The sequence below is a fragment of the Lycium barbarum genome, chromosome 11 (genome assembly GCF_019175385.1).
Source record: "Lycium barbarum isolate Lr01 chromosome 11, ASM1917538v2, whole genome shotgun sequence".
Lineage (NCBI taxonomy): Eukaryota > Viridiplantae > Streptophyta > Magnoliopsida > Solanales > Solanaceae > Lycium > Lycium barbarum.
Genome location: NC_083347.1, coordinates 5,534,223 through 5,556,533, shown reverse-complemented (window position 1 = coordinate 5,556,533; position 22,311 = coordinate 5,534,223). Strand labels below are relative to the sequence as shown.

General features: G+C 36.2%; 2 protein-coding genes across 2 annotated transcripts; one reads left to right on the top strand and one right to left on the bottom strand.

Moving 5' to 3' along the window:
• The first annotated feature begins 2,182 nt into the window (after window positions 1-2,182).
• Window positions 2,183-12,235, top strand: LOC132616599 (ADP-ribosylation factor GTPase-activating protein AGD5). Its single transcript, XM_060331132.1, has 11 exons — window positions 2,183-2,426; window positions 5,787-5,845; window positions 5,993-6,083; window positions 7,048-7,102; window positions 7,200-7,290; window positions 7,394-7,628; window positions 8,049-8,256; window positions 8,663-8,853; window positions 8,938-9,174; window positions 9,295-9,353; window positions 11,892-12,235. The coding sequence occupies exons 1-11, from the start codon at window positions 2,376-2,378 to the stop codon at window positions 12,043-12,045; spliced, it is 1,431 nt and encodes a 476-aa protein (XP_060187115.1). The 5' UTR covers window positions 2,183-2,375; the 3' UTR covers window positions 12,046-12,235.
• Window positions 12,236-12,923: 688 nt separating this feature from the next.
• On the bottom strand, window positions 12,924-21,297 carry LOC132616568 (DEAD-box ATP-dependent RNA helicase 36-like). The gene is made up of 7 exons (XM_060331067.1): window positions 20,971-21,297; window positions 17,834-18,459; window positions 16,549-16,871; window positions 15,764-15,967; window positions 15,602-15,683; window positions 14,175-14,273; window positions 12,924-13,488 (listed from the first exon to the last, which is right to left on the bottom strand). Exons 2-7 carry the CDS (start codon window positions 18,434-18,436, stop codon window positions 13,327-13,329), a joined length of 1,473 nt encoding a protein of 490 aa, XP_060187050.1. The 5' UTR covers window positions 18,437-18,459; window positions 20,971-21,297; the 3' UTR covers window positions 12,924-13,326.
• Window positions 21,298-22,311: the final 1,014 nt, after the last annotated feature.

Genomic DNA, 22,311 nt, shown 5'->3' with positions numbered 1-22,311 from the left:
GGTTTAGTCAGTATTTATATTTTATGTTAGTTTTGTAGTTAAGGTAGGCCGGGGGCCTTGTCCCGGTAAACAGTTTAGCAGTCAGACTCATGTCAGAGGTTTCATAGACTATTCAATTATGGCATGTCAGGTGTTTAGAGTCGTATAACCAGTATTGACTCAGCATTTATTATATTTTCATATTATTTCCGCATCATGTTAAACAATATTTTCATTAGTATTATGATAACTCATGTCATTCAGACTGTTCATGTTTTAAAGTTATATTTCGTATTCAGTTCATGCCCCATGTTGATTCAGCAAGCCGTGTGGTTCGTTCGGTCACATGCTGTCAGGCACCGAGTGTCGTGTTACGCCCAGGCCATGGTTCGGGACCTGACAATTTTGTTGTTGTTGTTTATTATAATTTTCAATTGTAATTTGTGGTATATTCACCAATAAAACACTATAATTTTAAAAATCTTCTCCACTTTTTAAATTTCATGCCCAGTTAAATGGGATCACGTAAATTGAAACGGAGAGAGTAGTAAAATTGAGGCTTAACACATATGCGCCCCCCTAAACTTGCCTTTTTCCCCCCCTCATTTTGGCACCTCAATAGGTGTTGTTCCTATTGAATCACCGAACTTGTCCTCAAGTGTGTTCATCAAACACAATCGGCTTACATAATATTTCATCTTCAATGTAGCAACATGCTAATATATATTCTAATTTAATTATGCCATCTTTAAGCTAAGATTAACAACCATTGAGAGGGAAAAACGAGTAGCTCTTAATTAGGCTAGCTGTGGAAGAGCAAAACCAGTAGAAACCGACACATCCATGACCTAAAGAATAGCTTACCACATGCCTAAAATATTATTGCACCTTCATTTCTCCAATTTAATTTCTGCTTCTAATAAAAATTAGATTTAGAGGGTTTGATAGACACACTTGAAGACGAGTTTAGGGGTTCAATAAGAACAACACTTAGTTAAAATGCCAAAATAAAAAAATAAAATAAGTTTAGGGGACCGCATATACATTAAGCCTAAAAATAAATAGTTAACCACCATACTTCAAAATCATTAATTCTTCTTGAAGCATACTGCATACTGCATACTGCATACTGCATACTGCGTACTAAATAAGGTCACGGCATTTATGTTGGACCTACTCGATAAAATAGAAATGTATAGCGGACCTACTTCCACTAATTGACACGCGTACACTAACCCAAAATTTTCACCATTATCCCAGTTCGCACGGGAAACACAAAGTAAATATTCACAAACAAATAAATAAGTCAAAATCAAAGAAGACACTACTGCGATTCCTCTCATCCTTCTTTGGTTAAAAATGATTTATATTTTCAATACCTTTAGATTATGAAAGCAAAGTTAACATATTGTCATATAATTTTAATACATTTAAGTTCAGATAATAAACTAAATACTTAATCTTTTTATTAATTTTTCACCCAATATGTAGGCAGATTAAATTGAATTTATGCCGAAAAGTCCCTCTTTGAGGAGTAAAATCCTCTGTATCAACGTCGACTTCATTCTCAAGGCTCAAACTCGAGAGTTATAATTAAAATTGAAAAAAATACTTTTACATAATCGTTGGTGGTAAAATAAATAATTAACCATCGTACCTCAAATCATTAATTCTTCTTAAAGCATACAATGAGTAAAAAATACGGCCAAGGTATTTATGGTGGACCTACTCGGAGAAGAAAAAAATTACTCATGTTGGACCTACTTCCACCGATTCACACGAGTAAAAGGGCTCGTTTGGACATAAGAGTTTTTCACTTTTTCCCGAATTTGTTTTTCATTTTATTTTAAAATCAGCGTTTAGCTATGAAAATTAAAATTCAATTTGAAGTTGTATTTAAATTTTGAAAAACACCAAAAATCTTATTTTCACTTTTTTTTTCCACTATCATTACATTCAAATAACTAAATATTCTTTGCAAAAACTATAACTAAACACAACTTCAACTTCAAAATTTCAAATAAAGTGAATAATTTTATATTTTCATGGCCAAACGCCTACTCAAACAAACAAATATTCTTTACTAAAAATATAACTAAACACAATTCGAACTTCAAAATTCAAAAAAAAAAAAAAAAAGTTAGAAAAATATTTTTGTTTTGGTTGCCAAACGCCAACACATAAATAAGTCAAAATCAAAAGAGACGCTACTACAATTCCTTTCCTCTTCCTTTCTCATCCATTTGCATAGCCTTTCCCCGTTGGGTCATATATACATTTTTACGCGTCGGAGAGAGAGGAAAAATATATCAGATCGGAAATTTTAATTTTCCGATTATTATCTTCTCTCTCCGTAAGCCAATTCAATTAACGCTTAAACCCCCTGCCACGTCACCATGAATGAGAAAGCTAATGTTACTAAAGAGCTTAACGCTAAGCACAGAAAGGTATCAATATATATTCCTCCGATTCATTATTACTTAGGTTATTGTGGTTGATCTAGTTCGATTTGATTAAGTTTGACTTGGTTAGTTGTGGTGAATGAATTTTATAGGCTTTTATTAATTATTATTTGAGATTTGAGGTTTTATTTTCTAAAAATTGAACTGCTATTGCTAGTTTTATTCGTGATAATTAGAGTACTGAAATGATGATCTGGTTCAAGTGAAGCAGGTGCATGGAATTAGAATTTTGGATGTTCATTTTTTTTTCCTGATAGAAAAAAAAAAAAAACACTTATACACACAATTGGATAAAAAAAAAAAAAAAGATGCTTTAACTCATATGCTTTCTGAATAAGATTTTTCAAAGAATTATATACTTCCGATATCTTCTCTCTGCGTAAGCCAATTCCATTTCAGCTTAAACCCCTGCCAGGTCACCATGAACGAGAAAGCTAATGTTACTAAAGAGCTTAATGCTATGCATAGAATGGTGTGTGTGTGTGTGTATATATATATATCCGATTCATTATTTGCGTTTGATCTAGTTAGATTTGATTAAGTTTGACTCTTGGTTAGTTGTGATGGATGAATTTTATATGCTTTTATTGGTTACTCATTGAGATTTGGGGTTTATTGGATACTTTTTCGTCGGTTGTTAAATTTGAACTCCTGTTGTTAGATTCATTTGTGATAGTTATAGCACTGAAATGATGATCTGGTTCAAGTGAAGCAGGTGGTTGAAATTATAATTTTGGTTGTTCATTTTTTTCCTGATAGAGAAAGAAAAAACAGACAGTTATACACACAATTGGATAAAAAAAAGGATCTTTTAACTCATATGCTTCCTGAATAAGATTGTTTCAAAGAATCTTGATAGGTTCTGAGACAGACACATGTAGATTTTGTTACTGCAGTTTCAGATATAGTCAGTTGTTCATTGTGTGATAAACTTAAAGCTAGAGCCTTTCTTTGTACTTTAGCTTTCCATTATTAATAATACTGTAATATTTTTATCTTGGTAATTTAAATCACTTCATTGTATATGACACTGAGACAGTGTCAACATTACATAAGGTTAGCACTGACTGTCCAAATCTATCTGTACAAAGAGGAATCTCTTTGTTGTAGTAGATACAATCTATGTTACTCGGACTCTTCAAAAATGGACTCAAGTGCGTGTCGCATCCTCCACAAGTAGTGCATTTTTGAAGGATCCGACACGGGGTGCAGCATCCTTTTTGGAGAGTCCGAGCAACATAGGATACAATTGGACTCTCCTTTGGCTTTCCATATCTGTCTTTCCGTTCCTTCAAAAGTTCTACTGTGCCTTTATTGCCAGATAGTCTGAAAGTGTGTGTAGGTCCTGTCTTCCAAATCACCTTCTTATTAGTCTCGAACATCCCTTAGTTTTATATGATACGTCTCATAGACAGCTTTTCAGGATATACATCATTTTTTAATTGTTTTACGTAATTTGAGGACAACAACAACAACATACCCAGTATATTCCTACAAGTGAGATTTGTGGAGGGTAGAGTGTACGCAGACATTGTACCTACCTCGTGGAGATAGAGAGTCTGGTTCCAAAAGACCCTCGGCTCAAGTAACGCGGAACAATGCAACTCGAAAAAGAAAGTACAAGACTAAATAAATCATAGCAAAGAATAGGGAGAAAGTCTCAAAAAAAAAAAAGAATAGGGAGGGGGTAACATAGCATATGAAGCAAAATAATGCAATAACTGAAGCACAAGAGACAACGGGTAGTAGCAAAGATTGAAGAACAAGAAACTACGAGAATAGTGCTAGTACTAACTACCCCCCGAACCTATCCTGCAGGAGAGCGAGACAACGCTCAACTACCTTCTAACCTTTTATCCTAATCTTCGACCTTAATATCTTCCTATCTAAGATCAGGTCCTCGGTAAGTTGAAGATGCGCCATGTCCTGTCTAATCACCTCTCTCCAATACTTCTTCGGCTTACCTCTACCTCTCCTTAGACCCAACACGACCAACCTCTCACACCTCCTCACCGAGCATCTGAATATCTCCTCTTGACATGCCCGGACCATCTCCGTCTTTGCCTCGCTTCCCTCTTCTTTTCCACCACAGAGTCCACTCCCACCTTGTCCCAAGTATCTTCTTTCCTAATCTTATCTCTCCTAGTATGCCCACACATCCACCTCAACATCCTTATTTCCGCAACTCTCATCTTCTGGACATGATATTTCTTAAGGACATTAGGTGAAATGTGCATATTACCAGGGCACTATCGACTTATTATTCCTTTCATAGCTCATTAAATTAATTACAATATGCATATAGCTGGTATTGACAACCTAAAGTCAAAGCATTTAATCATTTGACCATTCTGCCGTCAACTTTTCCCGAGTGAAATTACTAGTTAGAAATGACTCTATCGTTGAATAAAGTTCTCCAGAGCTCTCCCCGTGAAGAAGTGGAGGAGGAAAGATAATTTCTTTTAAAGTAAGGAGCTGAATGAAACCAGCTTAAGCCAACCTCTCAATGGAAGCTTCCTCTTGCTGATTTTAGAACTCTTAATTGCCAAAGCTGTACTAGCATCCTGAGTTGTAGGCTAAGTTACTCGGACTCGGGTGCGGGTGTCCGATGCGGGTGCGGATCTAGATGTCGGATCCTTCATGATTTAAATTTTAAGGATACGGATTCAGTTATGGATATGGGTGCGGCGATTCGGCTAAAAAAATTTAAATATCTAAAATTAGAGTTATAAAACCTAAATTATGGAATATTATGTGGAAAACTTGAGGAAAAAATATTGATCAAGAGGAGAATCCCCAAAGGAGATAAAAGGAAACAGAGTGACATAGAAATTTTTAGATACAAGTTATTCTATTTTCTTCAATTTCACCTTAGCTTTAGTTTTTATTAAAGAAATCATTGAATCTGTCCAGAATTTCTACGTCGATTTTGGTCAAAGTATCCAAAATTGGTTGACCAGATCGGGTACGGATCCCACACCCACACCCACACCCATGTCGTGTCGACACGGGTGCGGCACCGAAAGTGAAGAGTCCGAGTAACATAGGTTGTAGGCATTAAGTCTGACGTAGTATCGTGCAATTATTATGAAAAAAAAAAATGTGGTATCCGTTCTTGCTCCTCTACTCTTACTCATTTTCCTTGGAGGAAGGAAGGTCAAATTTTCTTCAATCAAAGCAAAAAATATGATTATCCACAGGAAGACCACAAGGAAGGATGATTATTAGCTATGTACTTTTTGGTTCTGTTATGACTTTTCCCTTCACTGTTATTTACTGGTGGTTTATTTTTGATTCATATGTGCATTCACATCCAAAGTAACTCATTGCTGTGCTTGTTGGCAGATACTAGAAGGACTTCTTAAATTGCCCGAGAACAGGGAATGTGCAGATTGCAAAGCCAAGTACGTATTAGGATGTATTTGAAATGTGACAAAGTGAAGCTCAGATGTCCTTGTTTATAAATCATTGAATTGGATAGAATTGGCGTTAATGTATGGAATTCTTTGGAATCCTTGTATTGATTTTGTTTTTCTTTTGTTCTAATGCAGGGGTCCTAGATGGGCAAGCGTGAACCTGGGGATATTTATTTGCATGCAATGCTCTGGGATCCACAGAAGTCTAGGGGTGCACATCTCAAAGGTGACATATTCCTTATCATAACCAAGATGTTCCACATATACCAAAGAGTCTGACGTGGTGTGAGAACCTGCATGTTTTGCAGTTATAAGTTTTGCCACAATTGAGAAATTGCAATAGTAAATCATTCCTTTTTCAGGGGCACCCCTAATGGGGAACATTTCATAACTATTTATTCATGACTCTACTACTGATATTCAATCTATATCTAACTTCCTCCTTTATTGCATTGTCTTCTGATTTAGAGGGATAGTTGTTATGTACTTGGTTGGAAAGTCACTCCCCATTTCCTCATCTTCTGTGTTTTATGATGAGAATCCAGGAAATTATTTCTAACATCTTAATGTTATGCACACATCTCGACTGAATGAAGTCATTAAACTATTACACCACAATCGTTGAAATGAAGAAATAGCAATGAAGATTGTCTGTGAAACTTGTTTGCTGTTTTCATCGGGGAAAAAGGTTCACTGACAACTTCTAGCAATTTATTAGGCAAAACTCCATGGTCATAATAATCCTTGTGCACTCTCTGTTGATGTGTGGTTGTGAAGTATCTGCCGACTTGGACATGTGATAAGATTTCTCTCATCATCCCTCAACCTTGGATCTCCACAACCTCCCAGTTTTTTTTTTTTTTTTTTTTTTTTTAGAAAAAAAAAAAGTTGTATTATAATGGCTCATTGTAGTTTGAGTCTACTTTTGTACATCTAGGGAGTAGCCTCTCATTTTTAGTTGAGCTCATGAGGTTCTTGTTTCTATAGAAGATTGGACGTCTTTTATAGAACACTATATTTCTTGTAGGCTCTCTTACTTTTTGTTATGCCGCTTGTATACGGGATATAATCCCACATCTTTTACATATTAAATAAAAATATTTACATAATAGAAGAATGACTCATTGTACTCCGAGCAATTGTTGTTGTTCAATTTTTTGTTGTATTCTCTGATGTCTCTGAAATTGCAGGTCAGATCAGCTACTCTAGACACATGGCTTCCTGAGCAAGTTGCATTTATTCATTGTAAGATTTATGTTTTCGATAATTATCACAGTTTCGATTTTGATCTGATAGAGAAATTGTTTTATAACCCTTCCTTTTCTCTTTTGGGTTGATATAGCAATGGGAAATGAGAGGTCAAATAGTTATTGGGAAGCAGAGCTGCCTCCAAATTATGATAGAGTTGGTATTGAAAATTTCATCCGAGCAAAGTATGTGCTTACTAAGTCTCCTAACAAACTACCTTTGTACAGTCTTCTTCCACTCTATCTAGTATTTGACGCTGATCCAAGGCATTTCCTTTTTTTTATTAAGATATGAAGAGAAGAGGTGGGTCCCTAAGGATGGGATACAAAAACCACCTTCCAGGGTTCAAGAAGAGAGGGCTTCGGTGCAATGGCAACAAAACAGTGATAGAAGTGGACGTGGACATGCAACTAGCTCAGGAGGGGCATATGACGAGAGGAGAAATATTCAAGCCCCAAACATGAAGCAAGATGTACCTGCTACTAGAGTCAGTATACCACTGCCTCCTAAAGGGCCAGAGCATGTACGTTAAGCTTATTCATCAAACTGGTTTTCTCCACATTTCTTTCCCTTCCAGGTGTAATATTATTGTTTCAATGTTCTAATTTGGATGAAATCTTCTTCATTTGCTGGTTATCTACACGACTTGCTTATGTATGTGAGATGATTGGGCCATTAGCCCTTGGGTTTTTGTGCAGTATAAGTTTACTTGGTGTTGAAAATTAATTCTTCACTCAGATTGTTGAATTAAGCAGCTGTTGCTCGTACTGTTTTTGAGCTATTACATACTTGCATCTTAATTTTTACGTACGTGGTGTATTCATGTCCCCCTGTTGGTCCTTGTGTATAACTGTTCCTAACTGCTGTTAGTTTCTGTTTCTTCCGAGTTAGTTAGGATACTTTCTGAATTAGAATAGATTCTTATAGTTTTGACTACTTGCAGGTAACTTCAGGTCAGGCTGTTAACCAGACAAGTCAGAGAGCAGAGCCAGTTACAGTTACTGAATCTGCAAAGCAGGTTGCAGAAGCTACCAATCCTCCTAAAGTTGATTATGCTACTGATCTTTTTGACATGCTTTCTATGGATTCTTCAACTGACAATGGCTCAGAAGCAGCTTCTACGGATGATAACTCTTGGGCAGGTTTCCAGTGTATGTCAAGTCACGGTCAATTTTTAACATTTAGAGGGTGTAATTTTATTTTTTCATTAGGATGGCCCATAGTGCTTTACTACTTTTTGGAAGAGAGGGCACACAGGTAGTTTGAGAATCAACAACTACATCTCAGTCGCAAAAAAATTGGAATCGGCAGTATGAATCCTCAGCTCACCTCATGTCATCATATACCAAATAAATTTAAATGTGAAAAACAAGTTAAATATATAAAATAAGAATATAATATTAAAACTTTATATTTTTATTGGCATATAAATCTATGACTAGGTAATACTCCGAGTCGAGAATAAACAACTTGTAATTTTTCTTGGGATTTGAATTGAAGTTATCATATTACCTCTTGTAGCTCATTTCTCTTATAAAGAAAGTTGTGCCTTTGCAGCTGCTCAAGAAGTAACAAAAGCAGAAAAAACTGAGGTTACAAAATCTGATGATCAGAAGTCTCAATCTGCTGCTGCTTCTGGAATTGAAGATTTATTCAAGGATTTACCATCAATTGTGCCTTCTGCCTCGTCGGAGAAGCCGCAGGTGCAGAAAGATGCTAAAAATGATATAATGAGCCTTTTTGACAAGGTACAATACTACTACAAGAATTTGGATTTTTTGGTCATGTCTATCTTTCCTCTTTTATCTAAAATTGATGTTGGCCGTTTACAGTCCAATATGGTGTCACCTTTTGCTATGCATCAACAACAGCTGGCTATGCTGGCACAACAACAGTCTTTACTAATGGCTGCGGCTGCTGCCGGTGGTGCTGTAAAACTTCCTGTTAATGCACAACAAAGCTCTAATGCTACCAATATGGTAAATCAAAATTGGCCAAATTTAGGCTATCAGTTCCCAGGAGTGATGATGCCAGCAGCTAGTAAGACTGAGCTGGAGAAATATATGCAGGTAGAACACGAGTATTAATTATCAAAGAAAAAGAAAAAAAAACACATGGATATTGGATTTTGCATTGAAGTTGTATTTAAGTCTCTCTGCTCAAAGCTGTTTATTTTGCTTCTAAACTAGGTAGGTAATATGGGACCGACACATGTAGTTGGGAACTCTGTGCCAGTTTCAACATCCAGGTATTGACCTCTGATCCATTATTGGTTAAATATAGAACTTCAATTGCTGAATTGTTCTTAGAGGGCGTATTGTTGGACCATAAATTCAATAACTTGATGCAATGCATATATCCTGCCAATTATTTGCCATTTAGATCTCTTAAATCATGTCCCATTACCACACAATTTAGTGTATTCCGTCAGCTGCTTCTTCCATTTCATTTTAAGTATCTCTCCTTTTACTCCTCTGATTAATAGTGGGTTGTGGACAGACCCCAGTGAACAGTATCATTTGATCCATTGATGTATTGCGACACTAATTGATATACTTAATTTTTCTTCAAGAGGAAAAAATTAACATATAACTCAATATTTTTCTTGATCCGTTCCTAGTAGGTTGGAGTATAAAATAGAAGACTCTTGCAATAAAAAGTAAAACAGATTAAGTGATGATCAAGTGGAAGAGGGCAACCCCATAGTCCATAGATTAGAACCTTGTTGCAAAATTGACCCTTTTCCTTTCGGCAAAGCTCCGTTGTCTGGACACCAAAGCATTCTATCCACTTAGATGGCCATGGGGAGAGTGGCAGGACTTCTTCCTTTGCTCTTCCCTGCTTAGTGAATTTTAGATTCCATTGGCAGTTCATGTCCTTTGCTACTTCTATTCCAGTATTAGGCGATGTGGAACAAGATAAGGAAATTACAGATGTCCTATACTTCATGCATCTAATTGATTATTCTCTCCTTTGTATAACACTTCCCTTCAGAGATACAGGGGTAATAAGATGACTTTAGAGAAGCATGCCACTTTGCTCGAATTGCTATTTTTGTCATATTCCCTGTTTCTTTCCTAATCTAATGCTTAGTATTGGATGAAGCAATTCTGCGTCTACAAAATTTTTTTTTTGGGTCAAACACCGTGTGCTTTAGCACTGTATTTCTTCATTTTGCGGTTCCTAATTTGAAGAATATTAGTGGTATGCATACTGTACGCACTATTCGTTGTTGATTTTTACAGTCTTGGGAGATACAGTTTCGCCTGGTAGATAATCATAACTTTTGATGGACACACTTATTTCAAAAAATATCTTTTGCTATTTATACAATTACGAAAGTTATTTCATTAAGAGGATAGATGAGAATGTTGAGATGGATGTGTGGCCACACCAGGAGTGACAGGATTAGGAATGAGGATATTCGGGACAAGGTGGGAGTGGCCTCGGTGGAAGACAAGATGCGAGAAGCGAGATTGAGATGGTTTGGGCACGTGAAGAGGAGAGACACGGATGCCCCAGTGCGGAGGTGTGAGAGGTTGGCCATGGATGGTTTCAGACGAGGTAGGGGTAGGCCAAAGAAGTATTGGGGAGAGGTAATTAGACACGACATGGCGCAGTTACAGCTTACCGAGGACATGACCTTAGATAGGAGGGTTTGGAGGACCCATATTAGGGTAGAAGGCTAGTAGATAGTCTCATTACCCTGCCTTATTAATAGTCGCATTATCGTAGTATAATTTCTTGTGCTCTAATTTATGCTATTATGCTATTATCTGTTATTTCCTGTGCTTTGATTATTCTATGTTATCTGTGTCGCTTGCGTTACTTCATTTCCATATCGCTTTGAATCTCTTAGCCGTATCTGACCTCTTTTTATGTTTTTATTGAGTCGAGGGTCTCTCGGAAACAGCCATCCTACCTTGGTAGGAGTAAGGTCTGCGTACACTCTACCCTCCCCAGACCCCACGTTGTGGGATTTCACTGGGTTGTTGTTGTTGTTGTTGTTATTTCATTAAGAGGATAAAACAGGATGATTGCAACTAAACAACCCCCCAAAATAAAAATAAAAAAACCTAAAACAGAAGAACAAAGTAGGATGCATGGTGGGGGTTGGTGCAGTTCTAAAATACCTTAACTTTTTATTTGAGTGCAAGTGACTGACTTCTTACCTGCTAACTTCATGATCAGACTGTTTGCCTTTATTATGTAGCTCTATTGTTTAAAAAGGAAAGACAGAAAATTGTGGGTAATGATTTCATTATAAAGGACATCGATTGAATTCTATTTAGGGAGACAAGTCTTTTTGTTATTTTAACTTATTCTACCAGTAGAAAAATATATTGACCTTAGTCACATGTGGTTGACAAGGTTGCATCATTTTGGCGCACAGTTCTTTTTCCATTTTTACAGAAACCAGAGTAATTTTGATTTCTAAATCTGAATGTTTGGACTTGACTTGTTTCAGGATTTTCATAGCTTTATCTCCAAAGATATATGAACAATTTTAGAAGCTATGTCTATATTGGATTAGCAATTGCTTGTATTAGCTTGTATACTTTATTTACATCATTTGATAGCTGAATTTGCATTGATGAACTCAGTTGCCAATCATCTTTTATCGTGTGATTTAGTTTAATACCGGTGTCGGGTAAGGAACCAGTTGACACATTTTAATAGTTGTGCCATTTATTTGTTATCCCGGAGGAAAAAGTTTTGGGTGCTTTTATAATTTTTCATCTTTCATCTTAGGATTGACACTGATAGTTGAGCTTTTATTTTGCAGCTTCTACTCGATGGGACAGAATACATCCAGCAACGGTATTGTGCCTCCGGGACCGGGCAAGCAGGCTGCTACCCCAATTTCATCAAGCTCTACGCAGTCGACAAAAGAATTTGACTTTTCATCTTTGACGCAGGGGATGTTCACAAAACGCTGAAAAACCAACGAGGAAGCATACTAGTTATTAGTACACATTGTTTTTCCACAGGAAATTAGCTTTTGTTGTTCTACTCCTGTTTTTGGAGATTGTAAACTATTTGTAGAGGAGCAATATTGAGTTTTCTTCAGGTGATGGCTTGATTTGTATTTTTGTATCTGAAAAAATAAGCTCTCAAGATTGGATGGAATTCGATCAGTTTCCTCCCTTGCCCCTCGTATTCATGCTTGTTATGTTGATGTTCCCTTAAGTCTCCCTTAATCTAAAGAAATGCAATTTCGTGTTTTAGCCTCGCATTTCCATATTTAGTTCCATTTTTGAGGTTTGATTAATATTATACTATCGTATTCTATTTTTATCTGCCCACTTGACTCCATTACAGTGGTGGCTCTAGAGCAGACGCAACGATTTTGAATGAAGCGTTGCATCTAATTTGAACCTTATATGTGTGAAAATATATTGAAAATAGGTGTATCTCAAGTGAACTCACTAATTTTAAACTCTGAATCCATCACTGTTATTATCATATCTGTGCTTGCACTTATTATCATGGAACAAAAGAAGATGTGACTAGTGAAACTCTTAACGCATAGCATAAATAGTCGAGATCCCCGTTATCCAGTCTTCTTAATAATACAACCGAAAATGCTTGTGCTAGATTTGTTTTTTGTCTTCTTTTTAGTGCTCAAATTGTTCATTCAATCATTATTTAGCCCGCTATCTCCGATTTTTTTTATTTATTATTATTTTTTAATTATTATTTTTATGTCAGCATAAAATCCTGAACATACTATGTACTTATATTAAGGACTGTAAAGGTTAATGAATTTTTAAGGCGTTTAATTATCCAATATTCTGAAACCGATTAGGCAACATAATGCACCTCAAGTTCATCTACAATTCCTTCGTTACTTTTCTAAAATTACAAAATTCATGAGATCCAACTGGTCAAAAGATTCTCAGCCAAAAAATTTCACGAAGTATATATAAATAATATTTCAAACCAAATTACATAGAAGCAGTAACTTTGCAGCCCAAGGGATCAAGCAGATTAGTTGCGGTAAGAGATGTCACGGCCCTTATTTGAAACGTTGATCCCTTCCACTGCTGTCAAGAACGACCAATTGATCAATAACAATAAACGTTGATCCCTTATTTAATGTAGAGATTCTCTTTTTTGGCTGATGAGTGGAGAAATAAGTCAAAAACTCCTTTTGTAGCCGCTTGTGCAAAATGCAGCTCCCCGTCTAAACTCTCTGCCATTCACAAATATAGGAGATCTCAAACTTCTATATCTTTTGCTACTCTTTCTCTTTTCTGCTTTTTGTTCCTTCCCTTTCTCTCGTTTTGCATTTTCAGTTTCTGAGCTTTACGACTTTCTGCTTTCTCCTCAAAGCCATCATCCATCATCTTCATTGATGCGACACGCTTCGCCTTGTAAACCTTCAAATGGAAAAAATATTCATGTGAAGCTAAAAGAATTTCAATCACCTTTCAGATTGGAGGGGGACATTCACAGGAATCTAAAACTGGTCCGACAGAATTCATTTTACGGAAAATGACTTATTTTCTGCAAATATTTTCCTGAAAAATGTTTTCAGGTGTTTGGTTGAAGAGTGGAGAACATTTTCTTAACGGAAATATCAATTAAATTATTAATAATATAAGCAAACGGGATATTGGTCTGATGAAACTTTTGAATATTAACGATTGACAATATTGTCTAAGTGTTGGTTAAGGCAATGATTCACCTAAGAGTTATCTAAGACAATGACTTTCACCTGAAGTGAGAGAAGTCATTTTCCCAGAAATATCAAAATATAAGAAATAACTAGACTTCTGAAAAATATTTTCTGCCATACCAAACACACCCTTTAAGCCTGCGGGTACTCATTGCATCAAGATATTCGCAATTCGGGTATTCAAAAATATTTTCTGCCATACGAAACACACCCTTTAAGCCTGTTGGATATTGCATAAAAGTACTCAATACAGGTAATTTTAAGGTATTGGCAAGTGATGATAAATCCTTTCCTCAAATAAACTTAATTAAAATTGACCAGGCATTTCAAAAAAAAAAAAGGGGGGGGGGGGGGGGGGGGGAGGGGATAAGAAGGGGGCTGTCTTACATTTGTGATATCTTCAAGCACTTCATTCTCTTTACATTCAAATTTCTCCAATTGCTTCCCAAGCACGGCTTCTATTTCATGAATGAGATCCACGTCATTCTGCAACAAATAATCTTTAAACTAAGCAAAGTTGAAGAAAGGAAATTAACAAGCTTTAAGTCCTAGAAGTTCCTGATCAGTCCCAAGACAAAGAACAACATACATAAAAATGCAGCAAACATCACCTATTGTCATACCCCTTTTCCACGATATGAATAAGTAAGCTTGAGAAAAATTAAAGGAAAGTGGAACGACTCCAGTCAGAGAAAGCAGCACTAATACTGAATCACACTATTAGTAACACATCCTTTACTGAAGGTCTGTCACTTCAATTTCTTCATTTAATGCAACCAATATGGGATTCGTTCTCTCAAACAAGATATTGAGAGGCCAGGGGAATTTGCATAGATTTCACAGAAGAATAAGTCCTCAGAAGCTCATAGCCTCATAGGAGAGCCAAAGCATGCAAAGAGCTAAAAGACAATGATGAAGGCTATTGGAAATATGATGAAAACAGGAAGCTCGCGGACACTCTAAAATGGAGGAGCAGTTTATTCATCTGGAGGATGTTCATGGCAAGCCCAGGAAACAACATAAAAAAATGCGAAGAAGAGAATAAAAGGCTGGTATTGGCTTTAGATGGTGCTAATTCAAATAAGATGGATCAAGAGCAACGATTCATTCTCTCAAACAAGAAATTGGATCTAGTATCGCGCTCTAACCAAGTCCCCCATACTAAACCCCTCTCTCATAGGATTTACCATGCTACAGCCAAACCCCACTTAACAGTTTAAAACTCACACATGTAGGTGCAGCAAAAAGATTCCTTGAAGAACCCACATACATTTACATTATCAAGAAGAAAAAAAAAACCATATACCTCTGACTTTTTGGGGGATATTCCTTGACTTTTTAAAAAAAAAAAAAAAAAGAACTTCGCCACAAAGCTTCATTGCTTGTCATATTTTAAATTTGACGATAAGGTATTGCTCTTGATATACATAATGCAACAATCAAGGCAGGTAATTGGTGTGCAATTTCATGAAACATGGACCAAGTAAACGCCTTCTCCAATGGAACTTTTACCAGTCAAATAAACAGGCAGGACAGAAATTCCTTGTAGGTATAAAACAAATAGAGTATGAGATAAAAACGTTGTAGAAGGATACAAGCTCCAAGTCTGAGTAACTTTGGAGTAGAAAGGAGTTATGGATTAAAGAATAGTCAAAAGGGTTATGATCGCTTGTCTTCCTATCATTCAGGTGTTGGAAGAAATGGAACTTCCAAGATAAGAATTGTTTAACCAATGATAACGAGTAGGATAAGGATGGATTTCTTACACCTAGTGCTTAAATTGCAAACTTAAAACAAATCTGCAGACTTCTCACCTGAGTAACAAAGCTGACAGCAAGTCCACCTCGTCCGGCTCTTGCAGTACGTCCAACACGATGAACATAATCCTGTGGATACCTGCAGCAAACAATCGCTACATTTACCACACTAAAATCTTTTTAATTAACTTGTAATGGAACATCCAATCATATTCACACCTTGGAATGTCATAATTTATCACCAGATCAACCGTTGGAATGTCTAAACCACGACTGGCAACATCAGTAGCGACCAATATTGGGACCTGCCCAGATTTGAATTTATGAAGTGCAGAAAGCCTCAGTGACTGGGACTTGTATGAATGCAATGCGGCAGCATTGATTTCGAGTTCTTCCAACAACAATCCCAAAAGCTGACAGCTCCTAGTCAAAGTAGTAAAACATAACTGTAAATGTCCTCACAGGGTGCTCCTTTTTTAGGATTAATAAGGTAAGCACCATTGGGTACTCTAACCTCTACAGATCATGATACTTGTTGAAAACAACTTTACATGCCTTGTGTTGCACATACTCACTTATTGGAATTAATGGTATAAGAGAACCATCCAGATTAGTGAATAGATACTAGAAATGTGATAAAATCTTTTTTGTTTCATCTATAGTTTGGTGTAACAGTTGGTCTTGGTAGATCAGAGTAGTTGAATGTCACACTGATTGGGATGCTATTAGTGAAAGGTTTACTGGATTTTTCATTTACTAAGTATTTAAACTATTAGATACTTGAGAGGGTAGATAAATTACTTTTCCGATACGCCTCCTTATGTGTGACCAAATTCATTTTTCATGAGAACCTTATAATTATAATTAGCAACAAGAATCAAACACAAGAGTCTATTGTATGGAAAACATCTTTCTATATCCGCCGTAGTTTAAACTATTGCATGACTACAGAATAGAAATTTAATTAGTAAAATGATTCTATAGGGTTTCAGAAAGGATTTTACCTGCAGGTGGAAACAAAAATGATTGCAGAGCGAACGCCTATATCTTTGATCTTGGATAAAATGTATTGCAGATAGACATCCTTCACATTTTTGGGAATAAAAATGTACTGCTGCTTGAGTGATTCTACAGTCTTGAATCCCTCATATGCCTCATAGAAATATGCCTTGTTTGCGGAAAGCTCAAGTAGCGTCTGTAGGTTGCTAGTCATTGTTGCAGAAAATAGAAGAGTTTGTCGATTTTTCGGCAAGCACTGAAAGATTGCTCTTAACTCCTCTTCAAACCCTACGTCTAGAACTCTATCTGCTTCATCCAAGACAAGGAACTGAAAGGCAACATACAGATAAGAGTTCACAATTGGAGAGGATCCATTCTGTGCATTTTCAAATATTAGACAAAATGTATAGTACAGGAGCCAAGCAGGAACAGGGGACTACAAGTAAATAAAGGATGAACTTTCACCCTTCAGGACAAGATCCCAGTCATAAAAACAGAAAAAAAGGTATATGCCTGCTTAGGCAAATAATTGTTGCTCTGTGGTCTCCGTGGAAAATGAAGTGTCTAAAACTTCATTTGTTAGAAAACTGTCTGTCCTGGCACTTATGGAATAAGATACATAGATCTCAGAGGGATCATAGATGATCATTACACAAATTCAGAACATATTTTTTACAAAATCTCCCCTGGTGCTATTTGCCTGTTCATTCTCAAAAAGTCTTATTTTTACCAACCTTTTGGATGAATCAAGGCACAAAAAATGTTAGCGTTTGACACTCTACTGGTACTTTTGTCTACCCACATCTCAAAATAATTCTCGAACATTACTTATCAAAGAGAAAAGAAGCTCCTTTTGAATTATTTTGGACAAACACAGCACTGGACAGTGCACTGATCTATCCAAATCTTCCAACGTGCATTCTTATATGGAATCTCGTTAAAAATGTAAACTTTGGACCTTGTTAATTAGTTCTTCAGCTGCAATTTTTTGTTTCCTCTCAAAAAAAGTTTCTTTAACTACAATAATGGAATTCTAAGAAATCCTCAATTGGCCTCACATTATAGAATCTCAAAGCTGAGTTTACCAGAAATAAATTACTTTTTTTTTTAATTCCAACTTTCCACATGGACAAGATTATAGGACATTTTGGTACATTCGACATATCTTTAGTTTAAGACCAAAAAATTCAAAAGTCATTCTTTACTTTCTTAAACGCCGTGTCAAGTCAAAATCAGACAAACAAATTACGGGAAAACAATTACACGGGAACTGAAAGGAGGTGCCTTTACCTTAGTTCTTTTGAAGACAGGAGGAATATCAGGATTCTGTTCAATGAGAACCTTAATCCTTCCAGGAGTTGCTATCACCACATGTGGTCTTTGCATCAGTGTCTTAGTCTGGGTTATCATATCCATTCCTCCCACCACCACAGCACACCTCAAATTCAAGCAAGATCCCAACGCCCGAAACTGCTCAGCAAGCTGGAAAGCAAGCTCCCTAGTAGGTGTTACCACCAAACACGAAACCCCATAGGGATCTTCAGCTAAACGATGCAGTATCGGCAATGCAAATGCCGCTGTTTTTCCGCTACCGGTCTGAGCCAAACCTAACACATCCTGCCCCGAGAGGATTCTAGGGATGCAGTGGTGCTGTACTGGAGTGGGCTTTTTCATGCCCAGTTCGTTACAGGTCTGGACGGCCCATTCGGCAAGGCCTAAGTCAGAGAAGGTGATATGACTAGGTGTGGGACTAGAGTTGGTCTCCTTGTCAAATTGCTTGGGGTTTTCAGCGATGGAGGTTCGAGCTGGGACGGGTTTTTTGGTGGTGGGTTTGGATTTACAGGAGAATAAGGGGAAGTTCTGATCCACTAGGACTTCTTCTTCGTATTCCATTGTATACAGAGCTCAATTAGAAACTGTTTATTGGTTTTTTTTGAAGAGCAATATTTAATAAACGGAAAAGAGATTAGTATATGATCAATAAGGTTTAAGCATATAAAAATATAAATTCAAAACAACTCCGTCGATTATATATATACTATGTATATCCAAGTACATTTCATGAACATACTTCAATATACATTTATATACAGATTTCAACTGAAATATACTTGCAACAAACGCACAAAATTTGAACAAACCAAACTGAAAATGATAACGTCACGTACAGGGGACTACTTTATGGGCAAATATTCAACAAACTGACTACCTTAGGGGCCTTAGCTAAATACAGTCCGGCACATAGACTCAGCAGTCATATTTCACACTCAATAATAAATTTCTAAACATAGCATTTTAGAAGTGGATTGAGGCCAGCTCACTACAGAAGCAGTTTAACAAGCAGCCTTATGAACATGTAAGAAGAGAACAGGAAATGAATCACGTTGAAAGAAAATAGACAGTTGGCAGATAACAAGCAGTTGTTTCGAATATACCCCACAGATCCCTCCTTAATCGTATGATAGCTTTCTTTTAACCAACATTAATCTAAACACATGATTGTTTGACAGAGACATATACTCACCAATTGCGCATATGCCACACAGCTCAAATCAAATACAATTCATACTAAACCAACACTTAACTACACATGATTTGGAAAACTCTAACTAACAGGTTCCACATAGCCGAAATCTGATTTCATTAAGCAGATAAAAGGAAGAACACAACTATGTAATATTTATTGTGCTTAGAGATATGTAGTTTTGACATTATATTAGGAAGAAAGAAATAGCTTTGATATGAGAATGGAACTAAATCGAAGTCTGCTAAGTTAAACTCGAAAGGAAAAGTATTCAGTCCAGATGCATTATTAGAGCGGTAAGCAAACAAAATCTTGACCTAACATCATCTTTGGTAAATCATTTTGTCTGACTAAGCCAGAAAATATTACTAAGCCTTCACATATGAAAACTGATATTTTAATAACATTCCTTGTTTATTTAGCTACATCAATAAGTTCTAAACATGAAATAAAGCTCTATGCTTTTATGCCGAATTAGAGATGAATACCCAATCATGCTCTGCAAACAGAAAATAAACATCTCACCTAATTAAACCAAGCAAAGCATGAACCGAGCTAACAAATTAATATTGGTTCAGATTCCAATATTTCAGCACATACAATCATTCTCATATTTCATTAGACAAAATACCAATACTTGATCTTCTAGACAAGTTTAACCACCTAAGCAAACATTCAGCCAAAGATGACACATTCAAACATGTATGAGATTACCAGATGGCATGGAGTATGAGCTGCTACCAAGTTTAAAACCTATCTTGGCACAGATCACTTCATGAGAACACTTACAAGATTCCGGTGAGCTTTTAACATATTCGAGTACTTCATTTGTTTGCAGGTTATTTATACAGAGGTACATCCACTAAGTATGGCATGTTTCAGGCTTCAAATCATGACTGACCCTTTAAAGTAGATTGGACTTTAAGCTTAAACGAGATTCATGGCAAGACTACACTACCACAATGAGATTTGGGCAAAGCATGTAGACTTCTTAATCATATATTTTCCAAACTTGAACATTTACCATAAACATAACATACTTGAGTGCAATATACTTAAAATATTCATCAAACCATGGTTATTAAAGGACAAAGATGATCAGCGACCTCAACAGATTTCACGGATTACCCAATGAGTTCATAGGTATGATCATGATACACAATCAAACAGGACTCAATCGAAACAAGTTATAGACTAGATTGAACCATATTAAACATCCCACTGATTCCAACCGAAACACAAGACTTGCCATCATTTTGATTGGCCAGAGTTTATAGCAGGGATTAGGCTAAACTATGACATATTGAGAGTCAACATAGCACATATTCAAGTAGGAGACATTTAGTTTATACTAACCCAATCGGAACATGATAGACACGATAATAGTGGCTAACCAATCAAACTAATTTAACAAAACACTTAGAACATATTGTATACACCACTGACTTGGCTATTCCAACGACATGTTGTCACATTAAAATCATATCTGACCAACAGAAGAAACAGTAGTTTGGGTAAACATTTCTACTACTTATTTAAGATAAAGAAACATGCTTATACAGGCGAGTAACTAAATTTGAACTAAACTAACAACTAAGCAGGTAGGAACTACTAAACTAACTATAAGCAAAGCTAATGACGAATCAACATGTAGCTAGATCAGCCTAAACTAATATGAACATATAACCCATATACATCACTAAAACTGAAATTAAGGAAGGGTTGTTTACCTTCTTAACTACACTAAATTATCATACATGAACATGCTTAAGCACACAAACAGAAACGGATTTATCTATCGAACTAGAATAACTTAGCTAAAAACTAACATACTTGAATTATGGAACAATAAACTGAAATAACAAAAAATGCAACAGAAATAAAAAAGGGAATGGAGAATTACCTTCAGCGAAGTGGGGCAGGGGTCTCCGATTCACCCTCGAAACTACCAAATCCGAGCCTCAGCAACAACAGAGCAGACGAAAAAAATAAAGATTCTTTTGATTCGATATTTTGAACTATCACAACGAACTGCAAATTTGAAAACTTTTGGTGACTCCTAGATCGGTTCCCAGAGCCCCTTATTCGACTGGCAAAACGATTATTTATAGGATCGATTCGGGTTTGAGCTAGGGTTTTCTTTGTGAAGAAGAGAGAGAGGAGCGTGGGGGGATAGAGGAAGGGAGCGTGGAGAGAGACGAAGATGACCATGAAAGAGAGGAGAGAGGAGAGAGGAGAGGGGAGGGAGCGGCGTCCTTTGTTTTGAACGAATCCGGGTCGGGTCAAAGGGTTTAGTGGACTGGGTCGATTAAAATATGGGCTGGTTGGCAAGATGAATAGGATGTTGGGCTGGTGAGTTAAAAGAATGGGCTAATGAATGTGGGCTGATCTTATGAATTGGTCAAAAAAAAAATAGTATGAGTTGATTGGGTTACTACATTTAAATGAAAGACCTATTTAAATAACTCTATACTAAAGTGTGTTAAAATATTACTTAATATAAAATATGCAATTATTAGTGCTCAGATGATAAAATTATATGCCGTCGTAATAGCCGTGCAATAATATTTAGAAAGTCCACAGTAAATAAATACTATTATTCTAATTATGCGAAGATAAATGCAATGCGTGTGTGTAAGCTGGTAAAAAAGTGCTGAAATGATAAAAAAATGTGAATTATAATATTACTGGTAACGTAATAATAATAATAATAATAATAATAATAATAATAATAATAATAATAATAATAATATTAGCAGCTAGTAACTGTAATAGAATAATGAAACGTCGGTATTGATAAGAGGCTAATAATTATAGTAAAATATAAATATATTTTTTAATTTTCCAAAAATATTAGAAGCGTAAATAGGTATTTCGGAGGAGAGGCGGGATAAAATTGGGTGTCAACAATCTACAGATATGGCCGCATATTGAGAAGTTGGATGCCGAGGTACTAACTGAAGATATTCATCCTCTGGTTCGAAAAGCTATATACTGTGGATTGCGAAGACCTTTGGATGGATGATCTATAACTTTGTCAGTTTCTTTTTATTTTGTTCTATTGCTTGTGCTTGATGTTCCTGATGAGTTTTGTTGGTGTATGATGAGTATTGGATTTTGTTAGGTAGATTAGATGTTCATTTTAGTTGAATGTAAAATAGTTGTAAAAGCAAAAGTTGTAGGAAGAATGGTGTATTTTTCAGACTAGAGAATTCGTTTCGTTTAATGATATTGGATTACCATG

Excerpts from the sequence above, each read along its gene's own strand:
- LOC132616568 (XM_060331067.1), bottom strand. The coding sequence starts at position 18,436 with ATGGAATACGAAGAAGAAGTCCTAGTGGATCAGAACTTCCCCTTATTC. Across the intron at positions 15,684-15,763 it reads ATAAATTATGACATTCCAAG|GTATCCACAGGATTATGTTC; the intron begins GTGTGAATATGA and ends TGTTTGCTGCAG. Across the intron at positions 13,489-14,174 it reads TGCTTGAAGATATCACAAAT|GTTTACAAGGCGAAGCGTGT; the intron begins GTAAGACAGCCC and ends TTCCATTTGAAG.
- LOC132616599 (XM_060331132.1), top strand. The coding sequence starts at position 2,376 with ATGAATGAGAAAGCTAATGTTACTAAAGAGCTTAACGCTAAGCACAGA. Across the intron at positions 6,084-7,047 it reads TAGGGGTGCACATCTCAAAG|GTCAGATCAGCTACTCTAGA; the intron begins GTGACATATTCC and ends CTGAAATTGCAG. Across the intron at positions 7,629-8,048 it reads CTCCTAAAGGGCCAGAGCAT|GTAACTTCAGGTCAGGCTGT; the intron begins GTACGTTAAGCT and ends GACTACTTGCAG.